This window comes from Heterodontus francisci, chromosome 42 (assembly GCF_036365525.1).
Source record: "Heterodontus francisci isolate sHetFra1 chromosome 42, sHetFra1.hap1, whole genome shotgun sequence".
NCBI lineage: Eukaryota > Metazoa > Chordata > Chondrichthyes > Heterodontiformes > Heterodontidae > Heterodontus > Heterodontus francisci.
Window position 1 is genome coordinate 26334705 of NC_090412.1, and position 23883 is coordinate 26358587.

Here is a 23883-nt window from a genome sequence, read left to right on the forward strand (position 1 = left end):
GGAAACACTGAGAACTCCCATACTCTTCTTTAAAATAGCGCCATGGGCTCTTTCACCCTCAAAGGGCAGGTAGACTTGTTTAATATCTCATCTGAAAGATAGCACTTCTGACAGCGCAGCACTCCCTCAGTGGGGTACCAGCATAGATTACTGCGCTGGAGTGGGACTTAAATCCAAGACCCACTGATACAGAATCAAGAGTGCTGAGCCACAGCTGACACTGGAGTGAGTGAGCAAAAACGCACAGGAAATGGGACACACCCAGTCAGGGGTCCTGTCAAATAAAGGCGGATGGAAAAAAAAACAGCTGAGGAAGGAGGTCAGGTCAGAAAATCTGGTGTGGAAAGGAACGGGAAAGAGTCAAGAGACACTCCAGCGAAGCTGAGAGATGCATGGAAATTGGAAGGGTAGTTAATGCAAAAAGAAAGACAAAAGCTGACCATGAGTGCCCTGGGCTAAACACACATGGTCTTGAAAATAAAATCAAGCCCTGGGCTCTGAATTAACGCGGGAGAATATTTTTTCATAAAGAGAGAGAGTTTACTGGCACTTAAAAAAAAAACAGCTGCAGTCTGTCGACTTATAGACCAACTGCCTGCAGCACACTTTTTTGTTTTAAACAAGAGTCCCATCTCGCTGCATGCAAATTGTTCCCAGATTCTGAACTATTCCTTATTGAAGGTGCTCGTGTTACTGGAGTTCAGTCAGCTCGCTAAGATGCAGCCCTCACAGAAAGCATGACAGCATTAGACAGAAACACACAACTCTGTTCAGCTGACTGAGAGGTTCACATATTTCTGGGTCTCTGATATACTGCCAGAAATTTAATCTCACTCCTCAACCCAAATATGCACAGCCCGTAAAAAATGCTAAAGTCATGAAGCAAAGTGGCATGAAACACCCTCCCAATGATACATTGTTTCGCTAACCAGTTTCACTCCCCTCAAAGTCTGAAGATTTTCTTTAACTGAAAGCTCCTTTCCACAATCCTGTATCTGTAAGCGCCATGGTTCCCGATCTTTTAACAACAAACAAATCAGGCTCCCATTGACCGACAAGAGAGAACAGACACAGGATGGTATAAATCTGTGACAGCTATTCACAGCAGTCAGTTCAAGATCATCAAAGCCCATGTGAAAAACACTGGGTCACACTTGTATGCAAATCTGGGTAACTGTGTCTTTTTCTTTCTCTGTCCATCGATGTCTCCCTTTCTCAGTCTCGCCCCAACTGACCATTTTCTGCACTCTTTGTTGCACATTACAGAACTAAGCTAAATTTGCCCAATCACATCTTTTAACACTTCCCTCTCGATTTACAACTCGGGGCCAATGCTGGCACCAGGGTGATTTTTCCAATGGTCCACGGAAAGTTAAGTACTGCGATTCAGAACAACTTGCCAGGTTTTGAACAAATAAATTTGTTTGGGAAAATGCTGATTAAATTTCATCATCTGCGACAGAACAAATAGCCAATAAAAGCACATAGATGGACGCACATATGCACAGTATAACATCCAGGGAGTACAGCATTAAACCTAATAAAACCACAACAAAGAACTCCAAGTATTTAACAATCCAAACAGTGCAACTTGGGGAACAAAGAAATAGCTGACCAACTGAATGCATACTTTGGTTCTGTCTTCACAAAGGAGGACACAAATATCATACCAGAAATGTTGGGGAGCACAGGGCTTCGTGAGAGAGAGGAACTGAAGGAAATCAGTATTAGTAGAGAAATAGTGTTGGGGAAATTGATGGGAGTGAAGGCCGTTAAATCCCCAGGGCCTGATGGTCTGCATCCCAGAGTACTTAAGCAAGTGGCCCGAGAAATACTGGATGCATTGGTGGTCATCTTCCAAGATTCTATAGACTCTGGAATGGTTCCGACAGATTGGAGGGTAGCTAATGTAACCCCACTATTTAAAAAAATGAGGTAGAGAGAAAACAGGGAATTATAGACCAGTCAGCCTGACGTCGGTAGTGGGGAAAATTCTAGAGTCCATTATCAAAGATTTTATAGCAGAGCACTTGGAGAACAGTGGTAGAATCGGACAGAGTCAGCATGGATTTACGAAAGGGAAATCACGCTGGACAAATCTACTAGAATTCTTTGAGGATGTAGAGTTGATGAGGGGGAGCCTGTGGATGTGGTTTATTTGGACTTTCAGAAGGCTTTCAACAAAGTCCCACATAAGAGATTAGTGTGTAAAATTAAAATGCATGGGATTGGGGGTAGTGTATTGCGATGGATAAAAATTTGGTTGGCGGACAGGAAACAAAGAGTTGGGATAAATGGGTCTTTTTCCGAATAACAGGCAGTGACTAGTGGGGTACCGCAGGGATCGGTGCTAGGACCCCAGCTATTCACAATATATATTAATGATTTAGATGATGGAACTCAATGTAATATCTCCAAATTTGCAGATGACACAAAACTGGGTGGGAGGGTGAGTTGTGAGGAGGATGCAGAGACACTTAAGGGTGATTTGGACAATGAGTGGGCAAATGCATGGCAGATGCAGTATAATGTGGATAAATGTGAGGTTATCCACTTTGGTAGCAAAAACAGAAAGGCAGATTATTATCTGAACGGCTATAAACTGAGAGAGGGGAATATGCAGCGAGACCTGGGTGTTCTCGTACACCAGTTGCTGAAGGTAAGCATGCAGGTGCAACAGGTGGTAAAAAAATAGCGAGAGGATTCGAGTACAGGAGCAGGGATGTCTTGCTGCAATTATACAGGGCCTTGGTGAGGCTACACCTGGAATATTGTGTGCAGGTTTGATCTCCTTATCTGAGGAAGGATGTTCTTGCTATAGAGGGAGTGCAGCGAAGGTTTACCAGACTGATTCCTGGGATGGCAAGACTGACGTATGAGGAGAGATTGAGTTGGTTAGGATTATATTCGCTGGAGTTCAGAAGAGAGAGATCTCATAGAAACCTATAAAATTCTAACAGGACTTGACAGGGTAGATGCAGAAAGGATGTTCCCAATGGCGGGGGAGTCCAGGACCAGGGGTCATAGTCTAAGGATACGGGGTAAACCTTTCAGGACTGAGATGAGGAGAAATTTCTTCACCCAGAGAGTGGTGAGCCTGTGGAATTCGCTAGCACAGAAAGCAGGTGAGGCCAAAACGTTGCATTTTGGAAGGTCTAATACAGGTGGGAAGTATACAGTAAATGGCAGAACCCTTAGGAGTATTGACAGGCAGAGAGATTGGGCGTACAGGTCCACAGGTCACTGAAAGTGGCAACGCAGGTAGATAAGGTAGTCAAGAGGCATATGGCATGCTTGCCTTCATCGGTCGGGGCACAGAGTATAAAAATTGGCAAGTCATGCTGTAGCTGTACAGAACCTTAGTTAAGCCACGCTTTGAATATTGCATACAATTCTGGTCGCCACACTACCAGAAGGATGTGGAGGCTTTGGAGAGGGTACAGAAGAGGTTTACCAGGATGTTGCCTGGTCTGGAGGGTATTAGCTATGAGGAGAGGTTGGATAAACTCAGATTGTTTTCACTGGAACGATGGAGGTGGAGGGGCGACATGATAGAGGTTTACAAAGTTATGAGCGGCATGGACAGAGTGGATAGTCAGAAGCTTTTTCCCAGGGTGGAAGAGTCAGTTACTGGGGGACATAGGTTTAAGGTGCGAGGGGCAAAGTTTAGAGGGGATGTGCGAGGCAAGTTCTTTACACAGAGGGTGGTGAATGCCTGGAACTTGCTGCCGGGGGAGGTGGTGGAAGCAGGTACGATAGCGACGTTTAAGAGGCATCTTGACAAATACATGAATAGGAAGGGAATAGAGGGATACGGACCCCGGAAGTGCAGAAGGTTTTAGTTTAGACAGGCATCAAAATCGGCGCAGGCTTGGAGGGATCGAATGGCCTGTTCCTGTGCTGTACTGTTCTTTGTTTTCAAGAAGGAGTTAGATATAGCTCTTGGGTCTAAAGGGATCAAAGGGTATGGGGCGAAAGCGGGAACAGGTTATTGAGTTGGATGATCAGCCATGATCATAATGAATGGTGGAGCAGGCTCAAAGGGCTGAATGGCCTACTCCTGCTCCTAATTTCTATGTTTCTATGTAACTACTCTGATATAATTGTTCTATCCCTTTGTAGCTTAGCTCCTGGATTGATAGAGATACAGCTTTGCTTCTATTGATGTGTCCATGGGCAAAATCACTGAACCAGGCAGGCTAGAAGATCCAAGTTAGTGTTGAGTTACTTGTCCTGGTTTCCTGCATTACTTTGTTAAACTGCAAGAAAAGGACTAAAAAACCACATTTCATGACCTTGGCATGTCTCAAAATGCTTTGCAGTCAATTGAATATTTTTGACATGAAATCACTGCTCTAGTGGATGTGAAGGGCCTATTTACCTCAGAAGGGAGGTCAGTAACTGTGGGGGGGTGGGGGGGGGGGGCATAGATTTAAAGTGATTGATAGAAAGATCAGGGGGGAGATGAGAATTTTTTTTTCACCCAGAGGGCGGTGTGGGCTTGGAACTCACTGCTGGAAAGGGTAGTCGAGGCAGAAACTCTCAACTCATTTAAAAAGGAGTCTGGATATGCACCTCAAGTGCCGAAACCTGTAGGGCTACGGACCAAATGTTGGAAGGTGGGATTAGGCTGGGTTGCTCGTTTTTCGGCCGACACAGACACCATGGGCCAAGTGGCCTCTTTCTGTGCTGTCAACTTTCTATGATTCTCGTATTTGTTTCCTATAAATCTAGTGTAGGAAGCTCCCACAAACAGCAATGAAATAAATGATCTGATAATTTTTTTTTTTAAAAAGGTGTTGGTTGAGGAAGAAATGTTTGCCAGTACACCCTGCTCTTCTAATAGCACCATGGGATCTTGTAATCACACCCAAGAGTGGTAACGTTTAACAACTCATCCAGAAAATAGCACCTCCAACAGTGCAGCACTCCTCCATGACCGTACAGGGAATGCCAGCCGAGATTAGTGCTCAAGTCTCTGGAACGGGACCTTCTGACTCAGACAACCATACTACCCCCGAGCTCTTGGATAGCTTTAGTCAATTTGTAAACCTGTCACAGCTAGACTCTTTGGGACTGATTTCCAGCGAAGAAAAAACAGGAAACACTTTCTTTTTTATAAAAATGTTAAGTTGTACCTGGCAATCATGAAGGTCAGTTCATCGCCACATCCCTTGATCTTGCTTTGAGCTTCCAAGTGGGTCATTCCATCAGTATTCTCACCATTAATGGACAAGATCACATCACCGAGAGAGAGTCTGGCAGCTTCAGCCTTACTCCCTGGAGTTATCTGACAAAAAGGAAGAGGACATGGTGATCAACAAAGAATAAAAGTTAGATCAGGGTTTTTTTCTCCTGCACTGTAGTTTTTCCCCTCATATGTAAGCCATGGTCCAGTGAGCAGAACTCTCAGCTCATGTCAGACATCTGTCCTCTCAGGTAGGTATAAAAGACGCTGGTTGTCAATCCCTCTGTTCCCTAGCAACTGACTTCATTCCTCTCCCAGGCAAAAGTCTGAGATAAAGCCAGTCTGTTCATAACCTTGATGTCACATTTGACCCAGAGATGAGCTTCCGACCTCATATTCGTGCCATCACTAATACTGCCTATTTCCACCTCCATAACATCGCCCGACTTCACCCTGTCTCAGCTCATCTGCTGCTCAAACCCTCATTCATATCTTTGTCACCTCTAGACTTGACTATTCCAATGCCCTCCTGGCTGGTGTCCCACATTCTACCCTCCATAAACTGGAGGCCATCCAAAACTCTGCTGCCCATGTCTTACCTCGCACCAAGTCCCATTCCCCTATCACGCCTGTGCTCACTGACCTACACTGGTTCCCGGTCAATGAATGTCTTGATTTTGAAATTCTCATGCTAGTTTTCAAATCTCTCCATGGCCTCATCCCTCCCCATCTCTGTAATCTCCTCCAACTCCACAACCCTCCAGGATATCTGCACTCTTCCAATTCTGGCCTCTTCTGCTTCCCTGATTCTAATTGCTTCACCATTGGTGGTTGCGCCTTGAGATGCCTAGGCCCCAAGCTCTGGAATTCCCTCCCTACACCTCTCTGCCTCTCCACTTCGCTTTCCTCCTTTAGGACCCTCTTTAAAACCTACCTCATTGACCAAATTTTTGGTCAACTGACCCAATATCTCCCTTTGTGGCTTGGTGTGACACTGTTTTATAATGCTCCTGTGAAGTGCCTTGGGACATTTTATTATGTAAAAGGCATTATATACAATATAAGTTGTTGTTGCTGTTGTTGTTTTGAAAAGCAGGGGAGTTCTCGCCAGTGTCCTGGCCAATATTTATTCCTCATCCAACATCATTGCAGCAGGTTATACAGTCATCGTCACATTGCTGTTTGTGGAATCTTGCTGTGCACAAGCTGTCTGCCACGTTTCCTACATTACAATGGTGACTAACATCAAAAGTACTTAATTGTCTGTAAAGCATTCTGAGATGTCCTGAGGTCATGACAGATGCCATAGAAGTGAGAGTCTTTGTACTTTTCTCTGGTGTTCCCGACTGTTGCTGAGACACAGTCTCGCAGGTAACAGGAGCATTCTTGGATATCACCCAAGAGGCCATGCTTCCTGAGAGTGTCTAGAGGGTGAAGGTTAGCAGGCTATTCAATCGGGGTCATCATATCCAAAACTGACACACTTGCACTTACATCCACACACACAATAAATAGGACCCGGATAATATGTTAGATTCCCCTAGACTCTAGAACTGGGGATGTGGGCTCAAGCTTAGAGGGGGAAGGGGGCAGAGTTTAGACTGAACACTCCAGTGGGTGGTGAATGTGTGGAGTGGCCTTTCCCTGGAGGCTGAATTAGGTATTGGAGAGAATGGGCGATTGAAGGGTTTTCAGTGAGGGCATAGTCCTTTGTTGTCCTATATTACCACTTACTGCTTTAGTTATTAGTGCATATAAAAAGGAGCAAGAATTCCCATTGTTCTTTTCCTTATCCAACTGTAACAAATGATAAATCAGTCAGCTCAGTAGAGATTGGAACTCAAACCTGGGACTTTCTTGCTCTGATCTCCACTTAGCAGCGAATCCACTAACTGAGGTGCAAAACTGGTTAGCAATTTACATAGTGCCTTTAACGTAGCAAATGTCCCAAGGCGCTTCACAGGATTCTAATCAGACAATATTGGAGACCAAGCCAAGAAATGAGAAGAGGTGACTAACAGCTTAGGCGGGCAGAGCAAGAGCGAGAGATATTTAGGGAGAAAATCCCACAGCTCAGGGCCCAGATGCCAATGGTGGGGTGAAGGCAGTGGGGAAATGCACAAGACTCCAGCAGTCTAGTGTTGGAGGAACGGAGGGTTCTTAGAGTGTTGTAGGGCTGGAGGAAGTTAGAAACAGGCCTCATTCTTTAACAAGCATGAAAATCCGTAAGTTCGTGTATTGGGTGGTTTGGCCGGCACAAGACAAATTTAGATCGAAACTGGCTACCTTCCATAGTTTGTGCTGCCCTAGTAGGGGATATTGGCTGATCTTTTACTTCTGGTGGGAAGCCTCATCCAACTAAGAAAGAACTTGCAAGAACTCAATGAAGAACTTTTGAAGTGTAGTCGCTGTGTTAATGCAGGAAGAAAACTTGGCACCCAATTTGTGCACAGCAAGGTCCCAGGAACAGTAATGTAATAATGACCAGATAATCTGTTTGTAGGTGCTGGTTGAGGGATAAACATTGGCCAAAACAACAGGGAGAACCTCCTATTCTTCTTTCAAACAGTAGCACGGGAGCTTTTAAGTCCATCTGAGGGGGTAGCCGGGGAGCTGGGGGTGGTGGAACCAGTGTTACGTGCCATGGGAAATGTTCGGGGTGCTTTCCCTTTTCACCTCTCAGCTCACCAAATACAGTGTTTTGATTAGAATTGTGTTTTAACCCTTGAGCGTTTAAATGGTCAATAAACAGACAAATGATGGGTTTTCTCATAGATGTAAAGAAAAATAAATGTTTATTAAAACAATGTTTACACACACACACACTGTGCTAGTGAGTGTAAATGGACTTTTCAACCATGGAAAGGATCACAGTTAAGCCCGATAGAAATTAAAAGATAGCATGCATTTAGGTCTGATGGTTTAAAAAAAGTTTGTTGTGAAATCTTGCTTACTTCCCCAGGAGGAAGATTTAAAAGCGGTGCAGGCCTGGTTTTCCTTTCTCCTGGTTCACTGACTACAGACTTGGAAAGTTTCAGATGGACGGATGCTTTGCTAAAGACTTCTTTGGTTCAATCTTAGTCGCCGATTCAATCCTCAGTTTGGGTTAAGTTAGTTGATCTCAGTGAAAGTGTCAGTCATCAAGGCTGATCTGATTGCAACCTCAACTCCACATTCCCACCTACCCCCAATAACCTTTCACCCCCTTGCTTATCAAGAATCTATCTACCTCTGCCTGAAAAATATTCAAAGACTCTGCTGCCACCGCCTTTTGAGAAAGAGAGTTCCAAAGACTCGTGACCGTCTGAGAGATGAGAGGTGGAAAAGGTTCTGGGAAGCGGCAAGATTGGCTGCTCAATGCCCCTTTCCAAAGAAAAGGGGGAAAATACGCAGCCAGCATTCTCACTCTTGATGAGTCTGTAGTCGTGATTGGAAAGTGTGAACATTGGGTGACAACAGGAGCGGACTTAACTGTGATCCGTTCCATGGTTGAAAAGTCCATTTACACTCACTAGCCAGTTTCACCCATGGACAATGTCTAACTGGGCAAGGTACTGTAAGGGTCCTCCTCTCTCCTCACTATCACAGGCCCCAAACACTCCTTTCAGGTGAAGCAGCCATTTACTTGTACCTCTTTCAATGTAGTATATTGTATTCGCTACTCACAATGTGATCTCCTCTACATTGGGGAGACCAAACGCAGACTGGGTGACCGCTTTGCGGAACACCTCCGCTCAGTCCACAAGCAGGACCCTGAGCTTCCGGCTGCTTGCCATTTCAACACTCCCCCTGCTCTCATGCTCACATCACTATCCTGGGCTTGCTGCATTGTTCCACTGAACATCAACGCAAGCTCGAGGAACAGCATCTCAGTTACTGATTAGGCACACTACAGCCTGCCGGACTGAACATTGAGTTCAAAAATTTCAGAGCATGACGGGCCCCCCATTTTACTTTTATTTTTAGTTATTTTTTCTTTTTTCTATATTTATTTTTGTTTTCTCTTTGTGTTTATTTTATTTCCTCTTAGTTTGTTCAGTTTGCTTACCCATTGTTTTTTTTTCATGTTTGTACTTGCAGCTGTTCAATTTTCAGTCCGTTAACACCCTATCTGTACTAATGCTTTGTCTTTCAACACACCATTTAACATATTGTTGGCCTTTGCTCCACGACCTTCTGGTCAGCTATTCTGTGACCTTGTCCTATCAACACCTTCTCCTTTGTTATCTCTTGCCCCCACCCCCACTTTACTTGCTTATAACCTTTCACATTTCTCATATTTGCCAGCTCCGAAGAAGGGTCACTGACCTGAAACGTTAACTCTGCTTCTCTCTCCACAGATTCCAGATCTGCTGAGTATTTCCAGCATTTCTTGTTTTTATTTCAGATTTCCAGCATACACAGTATTTTGCTTTTATATTAAGGTACTGTAGGGTTCCTGGACTCCAAGCAACCATACCCAACAATAGAAAAAGGGAAACGTATTTGGGAATTCAGAGAGAGGGGGAGAAGGACGACCTGTCTGCATTGACACTGTTGACATCATCCTCCTCCAACGCCTTAGTTTAGTTTAGTTTAGAGATACAGCACTGAAACAGGCCCTTTGGCCCACTGAGTCTGTGCCGACCATCAACCACCCATTTTATACTAATCCTACACTAATTCCATATTCCTACCACATCCCCACCTGTCCCTATATTTCCCTACCACCTACCTACACTAGCGGCAATTTACAATGGCCAATTTACCTATCAACCTGCAAGTCTTTTGGCTGTGGGAGGAAACCGGAGCACCCGGAGGAAACGCACGCAGACACAGGGAGAACTTGCAAACTCCACACAGGCAGTACCCAGAATTGAACCCGGGTCGCTGGAGCTGTGAGGCTACGGTGCTAACCACTGCGCCACCTCTCCACCATCATCCATCTGGATGGGAGTGTCCTTGCCTGCTTCCATTCTGACCCATCCAGTCAGAGCCAGAGAATCACCTGCAATGGCTTCACTTCCCACTCACACCATTTCCTCTGGAGTCCTCCAAGGACCTATCCTTGGACCCTCTCCTATTTCTCATCTACATGCTGCCCCTGAGTGACATCAACCACAAATACAATGTCAGTTTCCACATGCACGCCAATGACACGCAGCTCTACCTCAACCTGTCACTGTCTCTTATTTGTCACACTGCCAGCTTAGGACCAAGACAGCTGAAGGCATGGCCACCAATGGTGGAGCAATTATAGTTGGGGATGCTCAAGAGTCCAGGATTAAAAGGAGCGCAGATATCTTGGAGGGTTATAAGGTTGGAGATGTGTGCCACAGTTTTCAGTGTTGGGCCTCAACTTTTTACAATTTATATAAATGACGTGGATGAAGATATGGTTGTTAAATTTGCTGATGACGCAAAGATAGGTAGGAAAGTTGTGAAGAGGACAGAAGGAGACTACAAAGGGGTATAGATAAGTTAAGTGAGTGAGCAAAGATCTGGCCAATGGAGTATAATGTGGGAAAATGTGAAATTGTCCATTTTGGCAGGAAGAATAAAAAAGCATATTATCTAAATGGTGAGATATTGCAGAGCTCTGAGATGCAGAGGGATCTGGGTGTCCTAGTGCATGAATCGCAAAAGGTTCGTATGTAGGTACAGCAAGTAATTAGGAAAGCTAACAGAATGTTATCGCTTATTGCAAGCGGAATTGAATTCAAAAGTAGGGAGGTTATGTTTCAGTTGTACAGGGCATTGGTGAGACCATATCTGGGAGTACTGTGTGCAGTATTGGTCTCCTTATTTAAGGAAGGATGCAAGTGTATTGGAAACAGTTCAGAGAAGGTTTACTTGACGAATACCTGGAATGGGCAGGTTGTCTTATGGAGGAAAGATTGGACAGGCTAGGCTTGCATCCACTGGAATTTAGAAGAGTAACTACTTGACTAAACAGAGTCTTTGAATATTTTTAAGAGGTAGATAGATTCTTGATAAGCAAGGGGGTGAAAGGTTATTCGGGGTAGGCAGGAATGTGGAGTTGAGGTTACAATCAGATCAGCCATGATCTTATTGAATGGCGGAGCAAGGCCGAGGGGCCGGCTGGCCTTTTCCTGATTCATATGTTCGTATGTATGAGACTGACCCAGACCATTTACAACCTTGGTATCATATTTGACCCCAAGATGCACTTTTGACCACAGATCCACTCCATTACCAAGATCACCTATTTCTATCTCCACAACATTGCCAGACCTGCCCCTGCTTCAGCTCATCTGCTGCTCATTCATGCCTTTGTTAATTCTAGACTTGACTATTCCAGTACCCACCAGGTCAGCCTCCTCTCTTCCACCCTCCATAAACTTAAGCTCATCCAAAACTCTTGTTGCGCATACCCTAACTCGCGTCAAGTCCCGTTCACTCATTGCCCCTGTGCTTGTTGACCAACATTGGCTCTCAGTCCAGCAACACCTCAATTTTAAAATTCTCATTCATTCTTTTAAATACCTCCACAGCCTCGCCCTTCCGAGTCCTCCAACCTTATAACCCTCCGAGATATCTGCGCTCCTTGAATCCCGGCCTCTTGAACATCCCCAACTTTAATCGCTCCACCATTGCTTGCCATACCTTCAGCTGCCCAGGCCCCCAAGCTCTGGAAGTCCCTCCCTAAACCTCTCTAACTCTCTTTCCTATTTTAATTTGCTCCTCAAAATCAACCTCATGGATCAAGCTTTTAGTTATCTGCTCGAATATCTCCTTATTTGGCTGTGTCAATGTTTGATAATGCTGCTGTGAAGCACCTTGAGACATTTTACTACATTAAAGGTGCTATATAATACAAGTTGTTGGTGTCAACTCAGAAGATTTCTTAAAATGGTGCGATGGGCTGATAAGTGTTAAAAGCACCATGTAAGATACATCCATAGCAAAATTCTAATTAAAGTCTTAAGTCACAGTGCAAAGACAAAATTAAATAGTTTACAGACGTCAAGGTTTTAAATAGCATTGCTGCATTTAACAGGACCCCAGATAAGTTCATTAGGGAGAAAGGAATAGAAGGATATGTTAATATCAAGTTAATAAAGATAGAGTGTCAAGCATAAACACTGGCATAGACTGATTGGGCCAAATGACCTGTTTCTGTACTGTAGATGCTATGTAAAAGACAGACATTACTAACAAAACTGCAAAAAATAAATCAAATTCAAGGTCCAAGTGAAATTCTTTTGCCAAGTACATGTCTTTGAAACTTGTGGGATTTGGTTTTACATCTGACTGGCAGTTAAGCATTTCAACTTCCAACAATAATTATGTTTCTGCCTGACACAAGATTGGGCTACTTACTGATGCAAATACCACTGAAGGGAGGGTGGATTTAGAAATTAGCAGCCATGGTCCACATAGCGTTCAGGATAAAGCACCAAGAAGCAAGCTCAATCCTGACAAATGGATGTTAGTTCTCTAGTTGTTGCATGCCATGGATATCTTCAGCGGAAGATGTGCATGTGTTTTCTTTGTACATCAGGTTGCAGCAGGATCAGACCCTGGACCAGAGCAGGGCTCCGCCATGGTCAACATGCATAGACTGAGAAATTGGCGAAGGTTTGAGGCCTATAGTGCATATCACCACCAAGGCTAAAGTGGAAGATGGATAAGATAAGTTGGTGGGAAGTGACTGGGTGATGCAAAGTTTGTTTTTTTAAAGGCCTGAAGATTTAAGAGGAAGTTACAACTAAGGGGGTGAGGTATTGTAAGTTTTTGAAGTCTTGGGAAAGAATGAATTAGAGAACAAATTGTTGGATGGGGTGCAGAGCAGATGGTGGGAGGAGGAAGAGTGTAGACAGTAGGATAGTTACAACTTAGCATGAAGAGAAAACATCACTGGAGAACTGACTATTGATAGAGGCACACAAGGAAGCAGAGGCTGAGGAGAAAGCGTGAGGTGCGAGATGCTAGAGATAAATGATGGATTACCTATCAGACAACATGCAGCACATCCAGGGTTGTAAGCATTGGAGGCAAAAGCTCTCTCATGAGTGCACTATTCATGGCTTTAATTGTATGGTCAATAAAGAATGATAGAAACTTACAGCACAGGAGGAGATCGTTTGGCCCGTTGTCCCTGTGCTGGCTCTTTGAAAGTCATGTGCCATTTCTAATGCCTTTACATATATGTTGAAGTGTGGTGCCTAGAATTATCCACAATACTCCAGCTGAAGTTTAACCAGGTGATTTATAAAGTTCTAGCATGGCCTACTCCTGTTCCTATTTCCTGTGATCTTATGGTCTCTTTGCTTTTATATTTGATTCTTCTATTTATAAATCCACATTACCCATATGCTTTTTAACGATCTCAACAACTTGCCTTTACAACTTTAAGGAATTGTATATATGGACACCAAGGTCTCTCTGTTCAACTACACTTTTCAAAATCATCCCATTTATATTATACTGTCTTTCCATATTAGTCCTCCCAAAGTGCATCACTTCCCGCTTTTCCACGTTCAAATGCCATCAGCCATGCTTCTGCCTATTTCACCATAATGTCTATATCATCCTGACGTCTACAACTATCCTCATCACTGTCTTCTGTGTTGCCCAGTTTCACATCATCTGCAAACTTTATAACGCTGCTCCCTACACCTGAGACTAGGCTGATTATATAAATAAAGAGTAATGGACCCAAAACTGACCCTTCAGGGACACCACTGCAAACCACCTTCCAGACTAAAAAAAAAATCCATCTACCACCACCCTCTGCTTCCAGTCACTGAGCCAATTCCATATACATACCACCATTTTCCCCTCAATTTCATAGCTTCCAACATCCTAGCAAGCCTCCTTTGTGGCACGTTGTTGAATGCCTTTGCAAGTCCATATATACAACATCTACTGCACTACCATCAACCTGCTCTGTTGCTTAAAAAGAATTCCATCAGGTTAGTCAGAAACAATTTGCCTTTAATAAATCCATGTTGGCTCTCCTTGATTAACCCATGCCTTTCTAAATGAAAGCTTATTTTGTCCCTGATAATATTCTAGTAACATCCCCACCACTAATGTTAGGAGGATTGGTCTGTAGTTCCCTGTTTATTCTTCACCCCTTTTTTTGAGACGTGGTATAACATTAACAACCCTCCATTCCTCTGGAAATACTCCCCGTATCCAACGAGGATTGAAAGAACAGGACCAATGCCACTTTTACCTTTGTTTCTTTTAGCAACCGAGGATGCATTCCATCTGCACCAGGTAATTTACCAATTTTCAGTAATACTGAACTTTTCAGCACATCTTCTCTATTTATTTCTATCCTATCCATAACTTCCCTCTCCTCTTTTAGTGTGACCTTTTCATCATCCACCTCCTTTGTGAAGGCAGATGCAAAGTTCTCACTTAAGACTTTAGTCTTATCCTCTGCCTGTACTTGAAATTTTCTTCTTGGCTCCTTAATAGGCCCAACCTTTGTGCTAGCAAACCGTTCATACTTCATGGGCTGGATTTCACCACGGACTTCAGGACCCTGGCATTGGGACCAAACGGGGGTCCCGAGCCCATGCCTGCTGGCAGTGGGAGTGGCTCAGCAATTTTCCCCCGGAGGTGGGCTCCTAATTGGCCATCGCTGGGCTCGCAGTTCAACTAAGGATGGTGGGCGGGCTCCTGATGCTGCTGGCCCAGAGGGCTGGCAGCCCCACTGGAAGAGGTGGGCACTGCTGAGACAAGTCGGAAATCAAGAGGGTGCCTCAACATGGAGATGCCCTCAGGAGGGGCCAAGTAGGCAGGATCCTCCACATGGCCCATAGGGATGGCCTTCCCTGCCTGCGGCCCACTCAGTGGACCACGGAGCCTCCAGCTCCAGTGTCCCCTGGGCTGCTGCAGGGAGGCTGCCTGCATGAAGCTGGTGGCCTCCCCAAACAGCGAGGGCCACCCTGCTGCAGGAAAAAGTACCAGTTGGCCTGAAGAATCAATCCTCATTGGGTCGTTAATTATTTAAGTTAGCTGCCCACCTCCGTTCAGCAGGCAGTCGCCCCACATCCGGTCCCAGCACTGGGAAACTTCCCCAGCAGCTAGACTGCATCAGGAAACCGTCCCGATACAGCTCCCCACTAATTTGCGCCCCCCCCCCCCCCACCCCCCACCCCAACTCCCATCCCCCAGTCTGTCACCCCGCGGCTGGGAAACTCCTGCCCTATATGTTTATAAAGTGCCTCCTTTATTAACTTTTACATTTCCCAGCTGTACTTTCCTTAATCTTCCCGATTATTAAATGAATCATGCTCTTGACATTTGTCACAAGCCTTCTTTTTCTTTTTGATTTTAACTTTTATTTTGTCATCCAGGGTGCATTAGCTTTTGATGCTCTACCTTTTCCTATTAGGAATACGCCTAATTCGCACCCGATCTATCTCTTCCCTGAATATCATCCATTGCTCAGCTACTATTTATCCTGTAATTACCTTTTCCCATCTACTTGTGCTGTGCTCCTTTTTAAATCATTGGAATGAGCTCTTCCCCAGTTAGCCCCAGCTAACTCAAGAGCAGCAAAGAACTGAACCTGGAATCATTATTCAATTGTGATACCAACTGACTCATTTTCCACACAGTGCCATTGAGGAGCTGCGCTTTAATCCTCATGGGATTAAATGGACATAAACATTTAGATGAAATAATCCAGCAACAGATTCTTTAAGTTCAGAAGGAGTTCAGTCACAAATATTCTGGCAAAATTAAAGTTGGCTGTGTTAATTTTCTGTTAATTGTGTTTAATTGTATGCAGGTGGTGGGCATTAACTGGAATTCACTTGAGCCCCCTAAAAATATACACCGACTAACACTGTGGTTGTTGGGTTAGGAGCTGTATGCTTGTAATGCGTAACTCTGTAAATAAATCATGACTGTTTAAAGATTGGCTCCAGTTCTATCCTTCACCAACTGGGTTTCTGGAATACAACAGACTGGAGATGCAAATCATTCCTTCTGCAGCAGCCAAGCCAAAGCCCACTGCTCAGTTACTTGTAGTGTGTATTGGCTCAAGGTCAATGGGGCAAAAACACAATTAATGTTGTAACAAAATCCTGGAACTCCCTACCTAACAGCACTGTGGGAGTACCTTCACCACATGGACTGTAGTGTTTCAAGGAGGTGACTCACCACCAACTAGGGATGGGCAACAAATGCCAGCCTTGCCAGTGCCATCCATGTCCAGAGAATGAACTGTTAGAAAGCAATCAAGTTGAAGATTAATCTCTATAGTTTGGAGCTCACTCCATTAAGCTATTCAATAAAGGCACCATGTGGAGAAGCAGGGTCAAATAAACCAGAAAGCCCCAGGGTTTAGCTGATCTGAGCCATGACTGTAGGTTAAGTAACATTCACTCCATAGGGTCACATGCCAACAATGGAATAGTCAGGTTCCAGAGACCTAGTGGTACAGGGACTGTACCTCGAGCGACACCACTTCGGAGGAGAATATCATGAACTGTCCAAGTTACACATGGAGTAAAACAAGATGAAGACTATACATCGAATTCTGATTCTTTACGTCCCAAACAGCACAATTTGCTAATCTAAAACCGGCAGCAATGTTGGCAGTGTTTGGGTATTCTTTAAAAGAGTGATGAATCTGAGATATTTACTGTACAGGTGGCCATTCAGCTCATCATGCTCTCTGAAACAGCTTGCTACTTAGTATCTTTCCTCTGCTCTCTCCCATACCCCGTTAAACTTTACTTTTCCAAATATTTATCAACTTCCCTTCTAAAAGCCATCATAGATTTTGCTTCCATCACTGGTTCTGGGTGGACATACCATGTCCAAACAACCCCGTGTAGAAAATAAATTCTGCTAACGGCTACCTTTGTTCTTTAGACGACTGTATTGATACAGTCTAGTTATTGACTCATCCAACAGTGGAAGTAGTTTTTCCCCAAATCAATATCCCTCATAATTTGGAATGCATATATATCTTGGTCAGAGAGGTAGGTTTTAAGGATGTTCTGAATTGGAGGAAGGGGCAGTGAATTGGTTTACGAAGGGAAGTCCAGAGTTATCAGTGATGAGACGATATGAGATGTACAAAGAGGCCAAAGTCAGGAAGAAGGTTGTCGGCTTGGAAGAGGTTGTGATAAACGAGGGGCAAGGCCATGGAGAAACTTAAACACAAAGGCGAGAATTTTAATTTCAATGCTCTGGAGAACTGGGAGTCAACATAGGTCACCAAGGACATGGGTGATGGGTGAGCTGAACAGGATATGGACAACAGAATTCCGGCTGAACTGAAGCTTATGAAGAGTAGGGAATGGAAACCAGTCAGGAGAGCTTTAGCACAGTCAAGTCCGGAGGTGACAATAGCATAGAATTGAGCTTCAGCAACAGATGGGCTGAAGTAGGGGTGGAGGAGGGCAATGTTAGGAGGTAGAAGTAGGCGGTCCTCACAATGGAGGAGATAAAGAGTCAGGAATTCAGGGCGGGGTCAAACAGGACGCTAAGGTTGTGCACAATTTGATTCAGCGGGGGGCAGCAGTTAAGGAGACGGATGGAGTCTGGTGAGAGAATACAGTTTGTGCCAGGAGCTCAAATGATGGTTTTAGTCTTCCCAATGTTTACCTGGATGAAATTAGAGCTCATCTAAGACTGGATGCTGGACAAGCAGTCCGACAGCGGAGAGGCGGTGGAGGGGCGAAGAATGGCACAGCAGAGGCAAGAATTGGATGTTATCATCACACATATAGAAACTGACCCTAATCTTGGGCAGACTGGTCTACAGTTACCCAGTTTATCTTTTATTGAACAGATTTACATGGGCACATGTTTCTGGCACAAGTTCTCTTTCTAAGGATGTTTGAAAGATTGTGGTCAGAGCCTCCATATTTCCTCTCTGACTGCAACATTCCAGAGCTTTTTCCACATTGCCTTCAAATTTTTCAGGACTACTTCTTTTCCCACAATTATCTTATTTAATTTTTCCTCCTCTGCTTCATAACCAGCATTGAAAACAAAGGCAACGTGACTATTTAGTATCTCACTTAACCAATGCTATTTTCAACAATAATTATTGGTTAAAAGTCAGTTTCACCCCTTATAGGGACCCCCAACCTGAAAAGATACGTAAAGTGATACTTACAGGACGAGAGGGAGCAAACAGGGGAGTGGGTCAAATTGGATAGATCGGCAGACAAGACAAGGCAAGATGGGTCAAATAGCCTCCCTTCTGTGCTGTATGATTCTATGATTTTATGATGCTATGAAATATAACCCCTATTTCCTCTTTAATGTACAATGTTAAATACAATATCATAGCTTAGATTGTTCCCTCGTTTTATAAAACTTAAATGCAACCAGGCAGCAACAGAGAAAATGCTGACGCACTTGGTTTGAAGAATATTTAAAACATCTGGTAGAGATTTTATTTACATACATAATCTTTGACATTTACTCCAGTTTCCAAAACCACTTTATATCTTCCAAGATGCAAAATGCATTGCCAGAAACTGCGAGAGTGTCTGTAACAGTGACGGAACACAGACTCACAAAGTAGAATTACATTCCTAGTGATGCGCAGTTCAATTTAATGACAGAACAGGAACCACGTCACTACCCCATTTTTTCCCCCAGGACCTCAAAATTGTATAAGTTCAAACCTCCCTCAGTCTTCCTCCTTGCTTTTAGAACTCTACTTTGGTGTCAGCCAACTACTACTTCTGGATTTACCTCAATCACTTTTAATCCTTACACACTTGCTGACATGCTGCACTATGGGCCTTGGCTATTCACAATTAAATACACAATCCAAACCCAACCCAATATCTTCAAGGGACCATGCTCAGGAATGGGGACATGGGGCTGTGTCTGCAATTCCTCAGGAGGTGAAGCCCTGGTTTCAAATAATTCAAAAGCTGGTAAATGGCAACAGGAAGGGTAGGACCAACAGGACCAGGGAACCCTGGATGTCAAGGGATATAGAGGATTGGATCAGGAAAAAAAAAAGGAGGTTTATGGTAAATCCCAAGCGCTGAAAACAGCGGAGGTACTGGAGGACTATAGAGAGTGTAGGGTGGCACTTAAAAAAGTAACTAGGAGAGCGAAGAGGGGACATGAAAAAACATTGGCGGGCAAGATAAAGGAAAATCCTAAGGCGTTTTATAAGTATATTAAGGGTAAGAGGATAACCAGGGAAAGAGTAGGGCCCATTAGGGACCAAAGTGGCAATCTTTGCGTGGAGCCGGAGGACATAGCTGAGGTTTTAAATGATTACTTTTCATCTATGTTCACTATGGAGAAGGACGATGTACCTATGGAGATCAGGGAGGGGGATTGTGATATACTTGAACATATTAGCATTGAAAGGGAGGAAGTATTAGATGTTTTAGCGGACTTTAAAGTGGATAAATACCCAGGCAAGATGCGATGTATCCCAGGCTGTTATGTGAGGCAAGGGTGGAACAGCAGGAGCTCTGACACAAATTTTCAAATCCTCTCTGGCCACAGGAGAGGTGCCAGAGGACTGGACGACAGTGAATGTGGTACCATTATTCAAGAAGGGTAGCAGGGATAAACCAGGTAATTACAGGCCGGTGAGTCTAACATCAGTAATAGGGAAACTATTGGAAAAATTTCTGAGGGACAGAATTAATCTCCACTTGGAGAGGCAGGGATTAAATCAGGGATAGTCAGCATGGCTTTGTCAGGGGGAGATCATGTCCAACAAACCTGATTGAATTTTTCAAGGAGCTGACTAGATGTGTAGATGAGGGTAAAGCAGTAGACGTAGCATACATGGATTTCAGTAAGGCTTTTGATAAGGTCCCGCATGGGAGATTGGTTAAGAAGGTAAGAGCCCATGGGATCCAGGGCAATTTGGCAAATTGGATCCAAAATTGGCTTAGTGGCAGGAGGCAGAGGGTAATGGTCGAGGGCTGTTTTTGCGCCAGTGGTGTACCACAGGGATCGGTGCTGGGACCCTTGCTGTTTGTACTGTACATTAATGATTTAGACATGAATATAGGAGGTATGATCAGTAAGTTCGCAGATGACATGAAAATTGGTGGTGCTGTAAATAGTGAGGAGGAAATCCTTAGATTACAGGGAGATACAGATGGGCTGGTAAGATGGGCAGAGCAGTGGCAAATGGAATTTTATACTGAAGTGTGAGGTGATGCATTCTGGGAGGACTAACAAGGCAAGGGAATATACAATGGATGGTAGGACCCTGGGAAGTACAAAAGGTCAGAGGGACCTTGGTGTATTTGTCCATAGATCACAGAATGCAGCAGCACAGGCAGATAAGGTGGTTAGGAAGGCATATGGGATACTTGCCTTTATTAGCCGAGGCATAGAATATAAGAGCAGGGAGGTTATGAAGGTGCTGTATAAAATGCTAGTTAGGCCACAGCTGGAGTACTGTGTACAGTTCTGATCACCACGCTATAGGAAGGATGTGATTGCACTGGAGAGGGTGCAGAGGAAATTCACCAGGATGTTGCCTGGGCTGGAGCATTTCAGCTATGGAGACTGAAAAGGCTAGGGTTGTTTTCCTTGGAGCAGAGAAGGCTGAGGGGGGACACGATTGAGGTGTACAAGATTATGATGGGCATTGATAGGTTAGATAGGAAGAAACATTTTCCTTTAGCGGAGGGGTCAAGAATCAGGGGACATACATTTAGGGTAAGGGGCAGGAGGTTTAGAGGGGATTTGAGGAAAAATGTTTTCACCAAGTAGGTGGTTGGAATCTGGAACACACTGCCTGAAGAAGTGGTGGAGGCAGGAACCCTCACAACATTTAAGAAGTATTTAGATGAGCACTTGAAATGCCATAGCATAGAAGGCTATGGGCCAAGAGCAGGAATATGGGATTAGAATAGTTGGGTGCTGGATGGCCAGCATAGACACGATGGGCCGAAGGGCCTGTTTCTGTGCTGTATAACTCTATGACTCAACATAACTTGACAGGAGAGAGGGGCCTGTGCTGCACAGGGCCGAGAAACCATAAGAACCAACAGATGTATTTTATTTCATGTATTTGCTCAAGATGTGAGTCAAGACTCAGCCACATATCATGAGGCTGGAACTACATGTAGACTGGGTCAGGGTGGCAGGTCCCCTTCACTGAAGGAAGTGAGTGACCCAGTTGTATTCTTTAGTTCTAACCCACAAATTTCCAGAATTAGAGTCCAAATTCACAATTTACCAACAATAGGGATTTGAACTTGTGATCTCCAGGTTCTTAGCCCAGCATTATCCAGTAGGCAATCTCAAGAGGATAAGCAATCCTCCCCACCACCACCCCCTGCCCCCGCAATACAATCCCACATATTGCCACTTCTGAGGCCAGCAGTACGCCCACCCAGTGGCAGGTATTTGCAGCCTGGACTACTGATTGCTGCACCACTCCTGGCAGGTCTCTTGCCAGAAGCCAGGGTACCCACCTCCCACATGTAAGTTACCCCAAGGTCAGCAATACAGCTGGGGTGGGGGGGGGGAAATCAGGGGAAAGAGAAGGGGGTTTGGGGCACAGTGGTATCTCCAAGGTAGGTAGAAGTCTTTTCTACCCTTTCAAAAAGCCTGTACCCAGAAATTCATCTTGCGATCAAACAGCCTGACCTCCCAAAAGAGCTCTGCGTGCATGTTTTCCCCAAAATATTCAGAATCAATCCTCTTGCTCAGGGGGTACAAGGGGAACGTGACCAGAGCCAGATACAAAAAGTGGTGGCTGTGGGGAAAGGTAGTGGGGGGGGGGGGGGGGGGGTGTTGTGGGGGTGCTGCTCAAAGCCAAGCTCCACACCCCACCCAACCATGCAACCCAGGGACTGCAGTTTCTGGCTGCATGGGGCAGACCAGTGCCAGAGATACACTCACCTGTCCCTGTGCTAATTAGATGCACCCCCACCAACTCCTCAAACTGGCCATTTACTATCAGGATAACATGCTCCCATGACCATATCACAAATTAATGCTGCAAACTGCATGCGTTTCTTTGATTCCCTCAAAAACCACAGTTCCAAAAATCATGCCCACCCCCCTGTATCTCTTGTTTGAAAAGGACCACAATGTTGTTGCACTGCATGGAACTGTTGCCAAGCTGTTTGGACAAGGGAAATGTAAAGGTCAAGTTCACTGATCCTCACACTGCCAGCAGAGAGACAGGTTCCTAAGGAGCATAAGTTGGAGATGGAATAAAAACAGTATAATTTCAATTTACACTCCTTCGAATGTCTCTCTTTGCTGCCAGAGTGGCAGAGATACAATTTCAAGGGAGTATGATGGAATACAAGATGGTAAATCTGGTAACCTCTTGGTGAAGGAAGAATGTTGGTCAAGACACCAGGAGGACTCCCCTCCTCTTCTTTCAAATATCACCAGGGGTTCTTTTGCACTGACCCAATCAGGGAGACGGGCATCAGTCTAACATCTCAATCCAAAAACAGAATACGGGAACAATAGGAACCCTCCGCATCAACAGAACCAATGGCATTCATCAATCACTTTCCTTCTATCATAAGGTCAGAAGTGGGATTTTCACTGATGATTGCACAGTGTTCAGTTCCATTCGCAACTCCTCAGATACTGAAGCAGTCCATGCAGGAAAACCTGGACAACATCCAGGCTTGGGCTGATAAGTGGCAAGTAAGATTCATGCCAGGCAATGACCATCTCCAACAAGACAGAATCTAATTACTTTCATTTGACATTCAAAGGCATTACCATTGCTGAATCCCTCACTGACATCATCCTGGGGGTCACCATTGACCAGAAAATTAACTGGACCAGCCTGATGTGGCTACAAGAGCAGGTCAGAGGCTGGGAATTCTGTGGCAAGTAACTCATATCCTGACTCCCCAAACCTGTCCATCATCTACAAGGCACAAGTCAGGAGTGTGATGGAATACTCTCCACTTGCCTGGATGAGTGCAGCTCCAACATCACTCAAGAAGATCAACACCACTGATTTGACTGATGTTTTATAAGGTTTTAAGGGGAACAGGTAGGTTAGTTAAAGAGAAATTATTTCTGCTAGTAGGGCAGCCTTGGACTAGGGAGCACAGTCTAAAGATTACAGCCAGACCTTTCAGGAGTGAACTTAGGAAACACTTCTAGACACAAAAGGAAGATATAAGTTTGGAACTCTCTTCTGCAAACAGCAAATAATGGTAAATCAATTGTAAATTTTAATTCTGAGATTGATATAGTTTTGTTAGCCAATGGTATTAAGGGAAAGGGACAAAAGCGGGTATATGGAGTTAGGTCAGAGATCAGACATGATCTCATTGAATGGCAGAGCAGGCTTGAGGGGTTAAATGGCCTCCTCCTGTTCCTACGTTCCTAGTTGCCCTTGAGAAGATGGCGATGAGCCTTGTTGAACTGCTGACGTCTGTGTGAAGAAGGTGCCACATTATCGCTTGGTAGTGTGCTCCTGGATTTTGATCCAATGACGACGAATTAACAGTAATACATGTCCAAGTCAGGATGGTATAGGACTTGGAGGTAATGGTGTTCCTATATGCCTGCTGCCCTTATCCTTCTCAGTGGTGGAGGTTATGCATTTGGCTGATGCTGGTACTTTCTCAGGAGAAGTCAGGAAGGTTGGTCAGGCAGAATCTTCCCCTTCTGCTCTTTACTAGGTTATTCAAGTCCATTCTTGATAATTATTTCCATTTTTTGTACACTTTGAAAGAAGTTAAACCTCTTAATTTCACAATATTTCACACTCCTCCTCCCCAATT

At 44.5% G+C, this 23883-nt stretch overlaps 1 protein-coding gene across 5 annotated transcripts in view; it reads right to left on the bottom strand.

Moving 5' to 3' along the window:
• The window catches only part of pdlim1 (PDZ and LIM domain 1 (elfin)), a 121110-nt gene that overhangs the window by 72013 nt on the left and 25214 nt on the right, over positions 1-23883 (bottom strand). For all 5 annotated transcript variants that reach the window (XM_068020236.1, XM_068020240.1, XM_068020239.1 and 2 more), the window contains exon 2: positions 5139-5290. In XM_068020236.1, coding sequence (XP_067876337.1) covers positions 5139-5290 — 152 coding nt within the window. The remainder of the gene's footprint in view (positions 1-5138; positions 5291-23883) is intronic.